Here is a 14301-nt window from a genome sequence, read left to right as displayed (position 1 = left end):
CAATCGGAGATCATTTTTGGATTTCGTGCGCAGACCGGATATTGATGTTGGAGTACGTCGCCATCTAGGTTGCGCGCGAACGCTTGAATTGCGGTTCGAGAAGATTCGAGAAATTTTGGGATTCGTCGGTGGAATATTTTTTATAATAATTTAAAAAATATATTGATCAATGAATAATGTTGAAGGTGAGGACAGGTGGGATAAAAAAATAAACCAGATAAAGGTGCAATATGATTTTTCTTTATTTTATTCTCTATTCATAATACTGTATAACATACAAGAAATGCACTTTAGTGAAACCTACAGAAGAGAATCTGAATGTAGAGCAGTAATTTACCCATTTTGAAAATTACATTTTTCCGTTACTTTTACAATAAAAATTTGTCTCCATATTAACCTGTGATAAATTAAATAATTGTTCATTTATTAATCATCAATCAAACATTATCCTCTTCACATTCCTCGGGCCTTGTCGTAATTAACGAGTTTGTCTCCCTTTTATTTTCATAAATCACACATAAATCTTGGCTTCATATTTTTCATTACCTCGAACCAAAAAAAAAAACAGAAAAAAATTAATGACAGAAGGCGTTAACGAGACTACTTAAGGGGTTGCTCCTCCATTACATGTTTCAGGACTTCCTATTAACGTTAATTACTCATCAATTATTTTTTTCACCATCTCTCGCGAGAAAAATTGGAGCAGTATGATATTAATATCACTGTGTTTTCATCATTTTAATTAAATTCTCCCAAATAATGTCATGGTCAGAAAATAAATACGATTTTTCTCTATGTTTCATAAATTCCCATTAAATTCATCTCCCCCACTTGCACTTTTTATGTTAATTATTTTCTCATATCAACTGTAAAAACTATTCAATTGGAATAAACACTCGGCTAACGACCAGGGAACGGCTTCTTGGTACTCTCTTATCTTTGTTTCTCGTGTTTTTTTTTTAATAGTTAATATCCAGTTAATATTCCAAACTAGTATATCAAATATAGAACTTATACAAGCCTGCTAACTTCGCCCAATTATATTCCCATTTTTCACGTTTTTCCCCTACAATATCACTTTGTGAAAAAAAGCAAATTACTCCCCTCGGATAAACGAATAATTATGCGTTATCAGTGTAATACAGTACAGTTGGTATTTATGATTTTGACTAGACTCTAGGCTATTTTTTTTTTCACCGATAAATGCGTTGATTAATCATGTTCTTGAATAAATTAATCGTGACAATCCCCTAATTATGATCGATAATTACTGTTTTTCTATAATTATTCGGCGTGTCAAATTCTCGAGAAAGGTAGGTGTTCATCAGACTAAACTAACACACGTTCGTCTATTTTATATGAATTTTTTCCTCGTCATTTCTCCCGAAAATTTCATGAAAATGTGGGAAAATTCTTTATTAAAATTTCATATTTCGATAGTGAATTTGGGGATGAGGTGTAAAATATCGTATATTCGGTAATATTTATCGTGAATTTAAGAGAGAAAAATTATAACGGAATAAACGCAATTGGGAATTAGCCGTTCCCACTCATCGGACGGCATTTTAGTACGATTCAATATAAAATATATCCTTTAGCACAATCAATTAATATACAAAATGTGTTATTATCGTTTTATCGACATCTTAACCCACGAAATGAACAAACGTCTTTCCTCGGCTGTACCCGACGAAAAATCCAAATACACATTAAACGTTTATTCTTCGTTATTTTCCTCGTACTCTCGTATAAATTGGCGAAAGATCAGTCTTGTATAAAAAGGAGATTGTTTCAACATTTACCTTATGCACATTTACGATTTACAATTAATAAGAAAGAGAAAAAAAAAAGACACGTTTTAGTACGCGATATCACAGCGCTCAGTTATAATCAAGGTACTAGAAGTTCACAGTTTACCTCGTTTTTAGACATTTGTTTCAATAAATCTAAAAAATTTGCTCTTATTCTCGTCCCCCGATTGAATACCGCATTCAATTATTTCTGAGTCGCGTGACGACGTAAATTCGTTATTTCTTTTATTTATCGATTGTAGGATTGATTAATTTCAATTTAACGACGATAACTGAACGAAAAATGTTGTAAAATAAAGAAGAACAATAGTGAGACCAAGCTGATGCTTCAATTCTGCTGTGGAGTGCCAGAAACTCAACGTTATTATTCTCGTGATTAAAAATAAATAATCCGTTTAACCACTCAACGAAAAAATCCTATTGATAATATTTTAAATGTATAAATACGTTATTTATTTACATAAATGGCAATCCTCGATTCATATAAAGCACGCCTATCTTTCTCATCAATTAGCGACACGTTTTACTCATTCCTAAATTTTTCATTGAAAAATTGTTAATCTCATTAATGAATTTTCTTCTGCTATTCTATTATCGTTTAAATGTGCATGTGTCTTGCAGATGAAAAGAGTGTATTGCATTTGTTGAGGAGTTCAAAAAACCCTGACAAATTGGCAATTAGCATCGAATAAATGCCATTCTCCCACAAATCGTATTTGTTTTTTATTATTCTTTTCCAAAAAAAATAATTCAACTATTTCCTAACAATATCTACCTAACAGTCGGAGTTTTTCACAGTAAAGAGTATCAGTTAGCAGAGATCTCGTCGTTGCCCCGTTTATTCATAGTTTTTTGTCTACTAAGTTTTTTTTTTTTCATTATTTATTTATTCCATTTAATTATTCTCATTGTAAATTAATTGCTTTATTTGAAAAATTCAACCACAAAAAGCCCCTTCATATTTTTTTTCCTTCAATTGGACCAATCAGTTGGGAGACTCACAAAACTGCCATTTTCTTATCTCAATTTATTAATCCTTGTCTCTTTTCTTTAATTACTTTTTTTTTCCCTTTAAGTCCCAAGTACGATGGAGCAAATTCATCGACTCATTATTGTTTTTAACATGATATGGTATACCACATATATAAAAATGAGGTGAGATAAGTTTTTCACATTTTCCCTCCCCCTATTTTTAAATCCAATGTCGCGCATCAGAATTTAAATTTCTCATTTTTATCCACAACTTCATTTTTTTATTTTTTCATTTATTGTAGTTATTTCTCTCAGTGTTTTTTTTCTATGCGCTACATTTTACATATCACAGAACTACGCGTTTACCCTCCGCTGTTGTTAATTAATTATTCACGTTAATTAATACGACGAAAGGCATACGCTAATGTACGGGAGCCTCCAGCTTTCCTTAATCCCTCAGTTTCCCTCTCTTTCACCCACTTGTGTATCAATGTTTCTTCTTCGTTTTGAAAAAAAAAAAAAATAATATATATATATATATATAATGAAATTTCTCATCGTCCGTCGATTTCATTACACGCGAAAAAATGCAATTGATTGATTGAGAAAATTGTTTTTCATCACAAATGATAAAATCATCTCGGGTCTGTTGTCACATTTACCTGAGATTCAAAAGTGTGCGTTTCATTTTAATTAATTATATATTATTCTGCTTGTTATCAATTGATTTGAGAGAAAAAGCTCGATCAGACGTGAGACGCGGATTGTGGAGGGCCGCCAAAAAACATACACATGCAAAAAAAAAATAATAATAAAAAGAAAAACAGTTAAATACCGTTGGTCTCGGAGATCCTCGTTATGATAAGGCATTTGTTATCATTTATTTTGTGGTTTTATCTTCTCTCATTTTTTCTTTATTTCCCTATAAATATTAAATTAAAGCGCAGCGCCCGGCCGCTCAATAGCCGAAACATCATTTTTTTCATCTTCAGTGTGTTAATGAGAAAAATTAATTAATGAAACCTGCCCTTTACTAACACGAGCCATTTGAGATAGAGAACGTAAATCGTAGGATTATTTATTTTAATTGCGCAAGACGCCTAGGTATTGAAAACACGGGTTGGACAATTATCTTCACATCTTCTCCTATCGGTTCATTTCTAATACATTAAAAGAAAACACTGACAACCTAGAAGTTGTATTCGATTAAACTAGGACATGAGTCAAAAGAAAAAAAAAATTAATGGGATGAGAAATAGATTAATTTAGACGCATCTCAGAAATGAGGAACTAAAAACAGGTACAATTAGGGGACTTTAGATTTGTTTTTTTTTTCTTTTTCATTATAATATTAAATATTCCGGCCCACTTAATGCACGTGCCTGCACTTTGTGAGGGCCACTCGGTGGCCAGTTGCATAAAATATAACATTTTCATGTTTTTTTTTCACAATTTGTTGGTCTAACAACAAATTACTTTTAGTTTCTTCACCTTGTGACATTTTTTTTATCATAACTTCATACAAAAATAAGGTACCGAGCTATTTGTTTGCACAGCCATGCGGACTATGCGCCCATTTGAAACCCATTTATTGAAATTTCAATTAATTATTCCTTTGTTTTTATTTTTCTTTTGGAAATTATCGAGACACATCCAGTCTCGTCGCAATTCACCGACAGATTTCGAGAACTGTTCGGTTTTTTTTTTGTTTCGACTTCTTTGGGCGCAATGGGCTCTTCACTTACTTTTTTATGCAAAAGGCCTTAACGTTTTTTTTTTAATTCAATTTCTTTTAATTGTCTACTTTTGTTCTGTAGAGCGTCTTCAGCAGTGTTTTTCATTTCCTTTATTCACGCAAACAGTGTCGCCTCCATTTATAACTCTTTTCGTTTTTTTTTTCCCATTAAATTAAATTATAAATTATGAATTATCCTAACCCACCCCCCTTCTATACGTTTCGTGCATTTCAGAAAAGCATACAGATAGTTGTACATAATGATTATTTTGCGAAGAGATTACTATTCAATTAGCATTAAAGGTAAATTTTTTATCCGACCAACATTTCAGTTATACTCGTGGCCGTATTAATCGATAATTATTTTATCATCTCATGTTTTATCATTTTCAATTATTAATATATCTTCATTATACCACTTGCTATTTTCTCCGAGCTATCATCTACGTCAATGACTCGACTGGAATGTGCCTCAAATTGGCGCATTATTAATTTTTTTCTGACATTTTCCACTTGATTACCCCTCTAACTCGATTATCCAACGAATTACTCACGAATTGTACTCGAGAAATATGCAGTGCATGAGCCCAGAATCAACGAAAAAATATTTCAACCCCTCGAGAATGAATTTCGCCAATGTCTCGCATCATTCCAGACAAAGTACCATAGAAAAAAAAAACGGGGGAAACAGAAAACTGAACGATAAAATAAAAACTAAAATAATGTGAGAAAACCCTAATAATAACTGGACGAAACAGAAAAGAAAATGTGGTATGCATCCTATCTACCCAGGAACACTGAAATCAATTTCCTCGATCTTCCCCATAATATTTTTCAATGTGAAAATTGTTAATACGATTACACATATACGATATCAATACCTTGAATTTAGCTGACCCCTCAAAAACAACAAACCCCCACTGTTTAATTTACCTGAACATGAATGAGATCTCACTGTTGTACAGGTGTCGGTGGATAGGGATAACCATAAGGTGGAACAGCCTGAAACTGTCCATAGCTCATGGACTGATAAGCACAGGCATTGGCAGTTGGTGGTGGTCTGTTAGTCTGGAAGAATTTGTTGTTAACAATACTCTGAATTCCAGAATCAGCATATCCACCAGAAGACATGATGAAAGGCGGTGGCATAGAGTAGCGTCCCTGTCCATTTTGATTACCAGGTGCTGGATATCCATTCTGTCTCGGTGCCGAATTAATGCGATTCCCCTGATACCCATTGGGACGATTCTGATACCTCTGCTGTCCCTGATTCCCCTGATAATTTGGATTACTACCATTCTGATACCCATTCTGATGGTACCCACTGTCCTGTCGCTGCTGTCCCTGATAATTGTTCTGATATCCCTGAACATTTCTGGGAACATATCCATGCTGCCTCGGCATCATCTGCCTCTCCTGTCCATTCTGGTGATGCTGATAACCATTGCCATGATGATTATTGTGCCAAGTGTTGCCAGTGGGGCTGGAATTGCTCCTTGGACTGGAATTGTTCTCCTTGTTGGATGGACGAGCAGTATTCCAACGCTGACGACCCTTGCCGAAATTGCCCCTCTGTGAATTAGCCAAATCAGCCAGCTGGGGATTAATAGCCTGTCCAGCCTCCTCGAGAACTGATATCAGCTCTTTAGCCTGGCGTGCATTATTCGGTGTGAAATAGGCATAAGCAGTTCCAGCGGCCTGACAACGACCAGTCCTCCCAATCCTGTGGATATAATCCTCCGAACTATTGGGATAATCAAAATTAACGACATACTTGACATCCTCAACGTCCAAACCACGAGCTGCTACATCAGTTGCCACGAGAATCGATGTTTTTCCATTTCTGAATTCCGATAGAACAAAATCACGCTCTGGCTGTGATTTATCTCCATGAATGGCAATAGCAGACCACCCGTCACGTTTAATAGCCTTTGTAATATCGTCGACCTTCTTCTTCGTCTCGACGAAAATTATTGTTTTATTTCCACGTTCACAGCCTATTTCACGGAGCAACCCAGCTAGCTTGGACTCCTTCTCATGCTCCTGACAGATCTCAATTATTTGTCGAATATTGTGATTAGCAGCGAGGGTGAGAGATCCAATATTAATTTGAATGTAATCACTGAGAAAGTCCTCAGCGAGTGCCTGAACCTCCTTTGGCCACGTGGCTGACCACATGAGTACCTGACGATCAGGTCTGATCTGCTCAATGATTTTTCTTATCTGGGGCTCGAAGCCCATATCGAGCATGCGATCAGCCTCATCCAATACCAAGTAAGTACATCTGCGCAGGTTTGTCGTACCCTTCTCGAGGAAATCGATGAGTCTCCCTGGAGTGGCAATGCAAATTTCAACACCTCGCTCGAGATCACGTGCCTGTGGCCCCTTGGGTGAACCACCAAAGATGCAGGTGTTCCGAATGTTCGAGGCGGTGCCAAAATCACGAGCAACACTCTGAATTTGTTGGGCAAGCTCTCTTGTTGGAGCAAGCACCAGGACAATTGGACCCTCACCACGTGTAAGACGAGGCTGATGATTGATGTGAACAGTTGCTGGGAGAATGTATGCTAGGGTCTTGCCTGAACCTGTTTGGGCTATTCCCACCATGTCACGTCCACTCAGGGCAATTGGCCAACCTTGAGCCTGAATTGCTGTGGGCTCCTGGAATCCCTGCTTGTGAATCTCCTGCATCACGTACTCCGGGAAATTGCTCTCTTCGAATGCCTGGATTGGATAGGGTGTGTTGTTACCCTTGACTGTTATCTCCTTGCCGATGTGGTACTGGGTCACATCGTCGGGGCTGCGACCTCTGATGTTCGGATGGGGTACGTACAAGTTTTTCGTGATTTGGGGGAGTGCCTGCATGTCCCAGGAGGGCTTCTTCAGGGAATCACCTGGGCACTTCTTCTGATTTGGATTCTTCTTTAGGGTGTACGTCGATTGGGACTGGGCATTTGTCTGGTGGGGCTGCTGGTGGTGCTGTTGATGATGCTGCTGGCTGTTCCAGTACGTCCCACCCACGCCCCTGTTGCCATACTCCCTGTTTTGCCGGGGTCTGTAACTGAGGAGTGAAGATCAGTTGGCTTAAAGCACATTTACCCACCACCATACGTTTTTAACTTGTATAAAAAAAAAATACTGAAGCCTTCAAAATAAATATCGCAAAAAATTCATTTCCACTGCTTCAATAATTTTTTCGAATAGACCAAATCCCCCAGAAAATTCAAAAAATAAAAATGATCAACACCAAAATGAAAGCTGTACCACCATTGGAAAGCCAAGAAAAATCAATGACAAATCCGTAAAAAAAGCCACAATTCACCCCCGAAAACCCCCGAAAAATTTCCACGAACGTATTATCTAATGAATTTCAAACACTCTCAAGAAACCCTGATAGGAATAACAAAATGGCCGGAACGGTAATGGCACAACCGAAGAGACTCGACCGGCCATGATGGTAAAAGGCTCTCTCGCTACCGAAAAAAAAAACTCTCCACTTCCATCAATACCCTCTCCAAAAATCAATTCCTAAATACTCACGAAGTTTGATTGGAATATCCGTTGCTATACATGATAGTACAGCCGTTGAATTCACCCACTGTTGTAAAAAAATCCTCTCGTCTCGTTGAATATATCAATCAACTTTAAATACCGCAGTCGACGTTCGCTCTTGTGCCCAATCAAACCTGCGAACAATGAGTTACAATTTTACCCCAAAATGGGTCATTTCCATTCGGTTTACGACATCTGTCGTGCCATAATTCGTGGGTTACACGATAATGTGAGGCGTGAGTAGATTATTAAATGGACTAAATCAATGAAATAGTCATTGGTTGGTGGAATTAAAGAAGAAACTTACCCTGAAAACCCGGTACAGAGACGACAATGGCTAACAGGCGCTGGGAAGACGGAAACGGGCGACTGGGCAAAACCTCGCACTTCGGTTTTCCTCGGTGTTCATCGTCTAACCCCCTACTTTTTTACACCAGCTGGTGGGTGATGTAGGGGGTCAAGGGGAGGATCACGTGATTATCGTGGACCAACGGGTGAGCTCTCCTCGGTGCGACGTTGCACATTTTACTGAGGCATCCCCCGGTGATAAGCCCTCCAATCAACGAGCTCACTCTAAAAATCGATTTCTTCCTCTTGACCCCCTCCCGATCCCCTCTGGGGTGCACCTTTTGTTTTTCTTCCTGGGTCAACCAGAGTTTTAAAGTGTATCTGCAATTTTTTCTACGAGATCTCATTTTTGGGATCAGTCATTGAATGTTTTTTGACTCTGCAACAAATTCATTTGGTTTTGGGGTGAGGAAAAAATTTATTTGTGAAGTAAATAAATTTATTTGAGGGGAATATGTCGGTGAATGTATTTTGCATCGTATAAGAATTATTTAATGAAAAAAATATGAAATATATGAAAAAAAATAGACGAATTAAGCTAACGAATGTTTATTTGTTACAGTTTACATTAAATACTGTACATCGTTTCTCAATACGTGGGAATGGGTCACAAATATTCATCTAGAAAAAAAGATTACAGTAATTCTCAAAAAAGAATAAAAGGAGCGAAAAAGTAAATTTACATTGGAACTAAAATTTTCACTCTGAAATATTATTTTCGTCGTTTTAGGGATCTCTTGGTTCATTACAAAATTAATAGTGATAGAAATAGTTGAGTAATGAGGCGCTGTAAAATCAAGGGAATTCGCCGTTCATTGCCAGAGGGCAATTCGCCAATTGCTCGTCTACATGATTTTTATTTATTCATTCTTTAATTCATTCAAATGACTTGATGGGAAAAATGCTCTTGCTCTTGTCGATTGTTATCTGGGAGATCTTCGAGGCAAAAAACATCACCTCTCGCTGCTCCAGTAGCTCTTTCCAATTACTTCTGAAAAAAAATTCAATTTCCATTTATTTTTGAGATCTTTATTCCGTGAATAAACCCTGACAGCTCAAAAATCAATAATATTTCGACTGAAAATCTTCCATTGATCGATCAACGAGATGATTAATAAAATTACCAGGGGCAGGACTGATTGATCCTTTTACACCTCGATTGTTAACTGGACTGCGACTTCTCGAGTAACTTCGACTGTAGCTTCTTCTTCCCCTGCCATTTCTCTCGCGACTGTGACTACGACTTCGACTCCTGGAATAACTTCGATCCTTTCCACCTCGAGGACCTCTGATACGCCATCGATTTCTTCCACCTGTCCACAAATAGTTGGTTAAAAAAAAAATATTATATTAATAAAACAAGATCCCAGAAGAAAGTAAAATTCATTGCCTCTCTGACGTCCGTAATTGCTCCCCCGACTGTCCGCAAGCTCCAGTAATTTTGGATTAATCACTTGATTGGCCTCCTTGAGTACTTGAATAAGATCATTCGCTTTGTTGGAATTATTCGGTGTGAAAAATGTATACGCTGTTCCAGTCTTCTGTCTACGACCAGTACGTCCAATTCGATGTACATAGTCTTCGGAACACGATGGATAGTCAAAGTTTATAACAAACTTGACGTCTTCAACGTCTGAAACGTGTAAAATTGAGTTAACAGATGTATTCAAGTAGAACATACATCGTGTATCGTGTTTTGCATGTTTATCAAATAATTTTAATATCTCGGAAAACTTGATATTTATGTTATAACATCGCGTCGCTTCCTATTTACATTCACAAAGGGATCAACGCGTATCAATAATTAAAAGGAGCTTTAATCGTTAAATCCCTCAGTGCAATCATAAACTGCAGCCTCTGGATAAAGGCTCAAATAATAATAGATATTTTTCATTAAAGACTGCAGTTTACGACTCGATACTCTACTCTAAATCAAATTTCCAAACCGAAAGGCATGAGATAGACAAAAATATTCGAAGTGAAGTTATGGAACGTCCATAGATCCCAGGTCCCAGTGATAAATAAAAAAGAAAAAAAAAAAGGAAATCCAGAACCAGAGACTTGCAAAGCGTTCCAGCACTCCTCCCCAAACTGACATACGAAAAAAAGAAAGAAAAAAAAACAAAAACACTGACGATTAACTCAAAAACTAAACCATATAAATGTGTAAAAAATTTGATTGGACTATGATATATCATACTAAATAAATGTCATCGGGCGAATTGTCGATAGCAACGTACGGATGGCAGTCGCCAGGCTGTATTCGTTTTAGCTCAGGTACCCATCAGCCTCGGCGTGCCCACTAATTGGTTGCTAATTGCAACCCCGTGTGTTTGTGTTGTGTTAGTGAGGGATGGGAAATGACATCTCCACCATCCCCCACCAGACCCCATCTCCCACGTACAAGTAGAGACCTGGTATAAATCCCATCTAGGCAATAACAATACGCCTTCAATGCTCTCACACATTTTTCCTCTCTATTGTTTTGGTTTTAACTCGACAATTACCAAATGACCATGATAATTGTTGTAACGGTGTTGAATGAACACCACGATGATTATTCCCCCATAATCACCTCGTAATCATCTCGTAATCATCTCGTAATCAGCTCATAATCACCTCGTAATCACCTCAGGATAATTTGGAGGGGGATGAAAGACGTTAGGTATTACCTTCTCGGTGGTCTCTATCCCATTATCATTACGTATATTAATCCATCGAGGTTTATTTCGATGATTGTTGGAGATCAACACTCGTGACACACATTATCACTCTCCCCTATATCTCGCGGTGAATTGTACGTGATAAGAGAGGCACGCGCAGCAGCCACCGCAGACAATGCAAACTTGGATGGTTTCGGTTCAAAGCCATGATCAATCGCCTTGGGAAGACCGAGCGGGATGTTTAATGCGGTCGTTATTGACAAAACCACACCGCTAACATATTCCCGAACACCCAGGATATGATTGTTTTCTCAGTGGCAATTAATATCTTTCGTAGTTTTGCATTAACCGGCGTGGGCCTGCGCGCAATGTGCCTCTGCAATTCAAAAACACATCCAACCCATTTAGGCTCACCATACACATGACGTTTTACCTATTTTTTTTTTATTTTTAGTTTTTTATATTGCCTTTTTCCATCATCAAGTGTGGATAAATGAAAATATAGTGGGGAGCAATGGATTTATTTCATGGAAATATCGGGTAAATAAAAGATAATGAGATGAACGATTTCATAATTGCTGGGACTATCGTAAAATTATGTTATTTATGTAGGTGACGGGTTTTGATTATTTTGGCTTACCTAGTCCTCGTGCTGCCACGTCAGTTGCTACGAGAATTGGAGCTTTACCAGACCTGAAATCTGAGGGGAAAAAATTTATGGTTTGATGGATTTAATCGTTGAAGTGACGAGGTGGGAGATTATTTTACCTTGTAATACCCAATCTCTCTCCTGTTGGGTCTTGTCACCGTGAATGCATACAGCTGGCCAACCGTCACGTTTCATTTTCCGGGTGATTTCCTCAACTCGACGTTTTGTTTCGATAAATACGATTGTCTTGTTCTCTTGCTCGGCCATTATCTCTTTCAGGAGTGTACTGAGTCTAGAGAGGAGTAAGCATTGATTAAACATTCATTATTATTTATTAATATTCAGTTCTATAAATTGTTTTTCCAGTATTTCCTGGGATTTAAGGAGAAAATTGAAAAACCCACTTGTTCTCCTTCTCGTACTCCGCACAGACATCGATGATTTGTAGAATATTATGATTGGCGGACAACTGGAGAGATCCAACGTTGATCTGTGCATAATCCTTCAAGAAATCCTCAGCCAGATTCTTCACCTCTTTCGGCCAAGTCGCTGACCACATGAGGGTCTGCCTGTCAGGTCTTATCTGCTCAATGATTTTTCTTATCTGGGGCTCAAATCCCATGTCTAGCATTCTGTCAGCTTCATCAAGCACTAGATAAGTGCATCTCTTCAGGTTTGTCCTTCCGGATTCGAGGAAATCCAGTAGACGTCCAGGGGTTGCGATAACAATTTCAACGCCGCCATCGAGATCACGTGCCTGGGCACCTTTTGGCGCTCCACCGTATAAACAGGTGTTTCTGATGCCAGAGCTGTGACCAAAATCATCAGCAACTTGCTGAATCTGTTGGGCAAGCTCACGAGTTGGTGCCAACACCAGAGCTATTGGTCCATCCTTGCGTCCCAGTTTTGGTTGACTCTTTATGTGGACTATTGCTGGGAGAATATACGAGAGGGTCTTTCCTGAACCCGTTGACGCTATTCCCACCATGTCACGACCACTCAGAGCTATTGGCCAGCCCTGGGCCTGGATTGACGTTGGCTCCGTGAATCCTTGTCTCCTGCCATGGAAAATCGTTAATTAAATTTCCTGAAATGCTATTTACTCGAATGTAATCATCAATGGGCTAAAAAAAATTAAGTGGAAAGAATGTTGATCCCCTGTTTACCAACGAAGTAATTTACAATCCAATATAAATAAATCCAATTTCCTTACTTGATCTCCTTGATGACATAATCAGGAAATCCGGCCTCATCAAAAGTGAAGACTGGATTGGGAATACTCTTGCCCCTGAGGGTGATCTCCTTCTGACTCCTGTATTGCTCGATGATCCTGGGATCCCGATGGATCACAGCATCACAGGGAATATAAAAATCCTTCTTGAATGGCTCCAGCCTTCCCATGTCCCACCTGGGTTTCCTCAGATTAGCTCCAGGTTGATTTCTACCCCCTCGATTACCTCCCCCACGATCCCTGACACCTCCGCCACCCCATCCCCTCCTGTCACGAGGTGATCGACTCCTGGTGCGACTCCTAGATCTTCTCCGACGTTCGCGCTCTCTGCTTCGACTTCAATCAGATTGAAACAAATATTCCAACAAAAACAATAACGATAATATTGATTTCCCCCGTTGATCCAATGGAAATTGTTTTTTTTTATTGAACAAGGGGAGAAGTGACGCGCAGACCCTGCGGACGCTCTTAAAATCATCGAGAGGCATTATCCAAGGACCTACCTTCTGTATCTCCCCATCTTCTTCGAGACTGTGCCACTGGCAATTCGGTGTGATTACTGGGTTATTGATTATTCACATAAAATTAATGCAAATGTCTTTGCACTGTAATTTTGGGTGGATTTTGAGGATCGAACGTGAATGGACAGCACAGGCTGAGTCAAAGACTCCCCGGAGACGATGCACTTTGCAGCGCCATCTTTAAATCATAAAGTTGCATTTTCATTCGTGGAACTGGCGATGAGGAGGGTGGAACCCAAAGAGGATTGACTGAAGTAGAGGCTGAGTTCTGGGGGTTAGAGTGACCCCAGCGGCATCGTAGTACTGCACCCCAAGAGAGGGAGGGCGCAACACGCAATGGTGGGGTGTTTTTTTTTTATTAACCAAGTTTTTATTGCAATGCTGGGGTATCCATCAAGTCGACGGGGTGAATTTTATTTTCTGCTGTACGAATGCTTTTTGTTTTTCATTTGTTTAACTGAAATTTAGTCGCCTGTAGCACGTACGGAAGGGGGAAACCACATCTCGTGGAATTTCAATGGAAAAAATTATTCAATGTATTGAATATATACCACTAATGAATTTATAATTTTAAATAAGCACGTTGACCTAGTGGTAACGTGCTCGACTGGCACGCCGGCGGCCGGGGTTCAATCCCGGCATCATTCATTTTTTTTTTATTTAAATAATTCCAATTTTTTTTTTTTGTTAATGGCAAATCAATCGAAATATTGTTTAAAAACTGAATATTTGATAATCGAGGAGATATGCAATGAAATTGAACAATTTGACATTTTTAAAAACGAAAGTTTTTCAATATATATACTCCTAATGAAATTT

The 14301-nt window shown here is 38.5% G+C and overlaps 2 protein-coding genes across 5 annotated transcripts; both read right to left on the bottom strand.

Moving 5' to 3' along the window:
• Window positions 1-218: 218 nt before the first annotated feature.
• Window positions 219-8476, bottom strand: LOC105271279 (DEAD-box ATP-dependent RNA helicase 20). Of its 2 annotated transcripts, none has more exons than XM_011312734.1 (3): window positions 8378-8476; window positions 8059-8204; window positions 219-7579 (listed from the first exon to the last, which is right to left on the bottom strand). In XM_011312734.1, exons 2-3 carry the CDS (start codon window positions 8088-8090, stop codon window positions 5470-5472), a joined length of 2142 nt encoding a protein of 713 aa, XP_011311036.1. In that variant the 5' UTR covers window positions 8091-8204; window positions 8378-8476; the 3' UTR covers window positions 219-5469. The 2 variants fall into 2 exon arrangements, with proteins under 2 accessions (XP_011311036.1, XP_011311037.1); XM_011312735.1 differs by having other exon boundaries at window positions 219-7573.
• A 475-nt stretch (window positions 8477-8951) lies between these two features.
• Window positions 8952-13648, bottom strand: LOC105271280 (probable ATP-dependent RNA helicase DDX17). Of its 3 annotated transcripts, XM_011312736.1 has the most exons (8): window positions 13465-13648; window positions 12944-13297; window positions 12135-12788; window positions 11850-12022; window positions 11722-11781; window positions 9809-10051; window positions 9543-9731; window positions 8952-9409 (listed from the first exon to the last, which is right to left on the bottom strand). In XM_011312736.1, exons 1-8 carry the CDS (start codon window positions 13479-13481, stop codon window positions 9372-9374), a joined length of 1728 nt encoding a protein of 575 aa, XP_011311038.1. In that variant the 5' UTR covers window positions 13482-13648; the 3' UTR covers window positions 8952-9371. The 3 variants fall into 3 exon arrangements, 1 of the variants encoding a protein (XP_011311038.1); XR_892636.1 differs by lacking the exons at window positions 8952-9409; window positions 9543-9731 and adding an exon at window positions 10619-11457 and having other exon boundaries at window positions 9967-10051; XR_892637.1 differs by lacking the exons at window positions 8952-9409; window positions 9543-9731 and adding an exon at window positions 10659-11457 and having other exon boundaries at window positions 9967-10051.
• Window positions 13649-14301: the final 653 nt, after the last annotated feature.

The sequence above is a fragment of the Fopius arisanus genome, unplaced genomic scaffold (assembly GCF_000806365.1).
Source record: "Fopius arisanus strain USDA-PBARC FA_bdor unplaced genomic scaffold, ASM80636v1 scaffold00106, whole genome shotgun sequence".
NCBI classification, from domain to species: domain Eukaryota; kingdom Metazoa; phylum Arthropoda; class Insecta; order Hymenoptera; family Braconidae; genus Fopius; species Fopius arisanus.
This window is presented reverse-complemented; position numbering and strand designations above follow the sequence as displayed.

What these genes read in the sequence shown, in the direction of transcription:
- LOC105271279 (XM_011312734.1), bottom strand. Translation starts at nt 8,090, where the DNA reads ATGTATAGCAACGGATATTCCAATCAAACTTC. An exon ending in GGATATTCCAATCAAACTTC is followed by an intron (nt 7,580 to 8,058) that starts GTGAGTATTTAG and finishes TTCACTCCTCAG; the next exon opens with TTACAGACCCCGGCAAAACA.
- LOC105271280 (XM_011312736.1), bottom strand. An exon ending in GAGAGATTGGGTATTACAAG is followed by an intron (nt 11,782 to 11,849) that starts GTAAAATAATCT and finishes TTTTCCCCTCAG; the next exon opens with ATTTCAGGTCTGGTAAAGCT. An exon ending in CGTGGCAGCACGAGGACTAG is followed by an intron (nt 10,052 to 11,721) that starts GTAAGCCAAAAT and finishes TACACGTTTCAG; the next exon opens with ACGTTGAAGACGTCAAGTTT.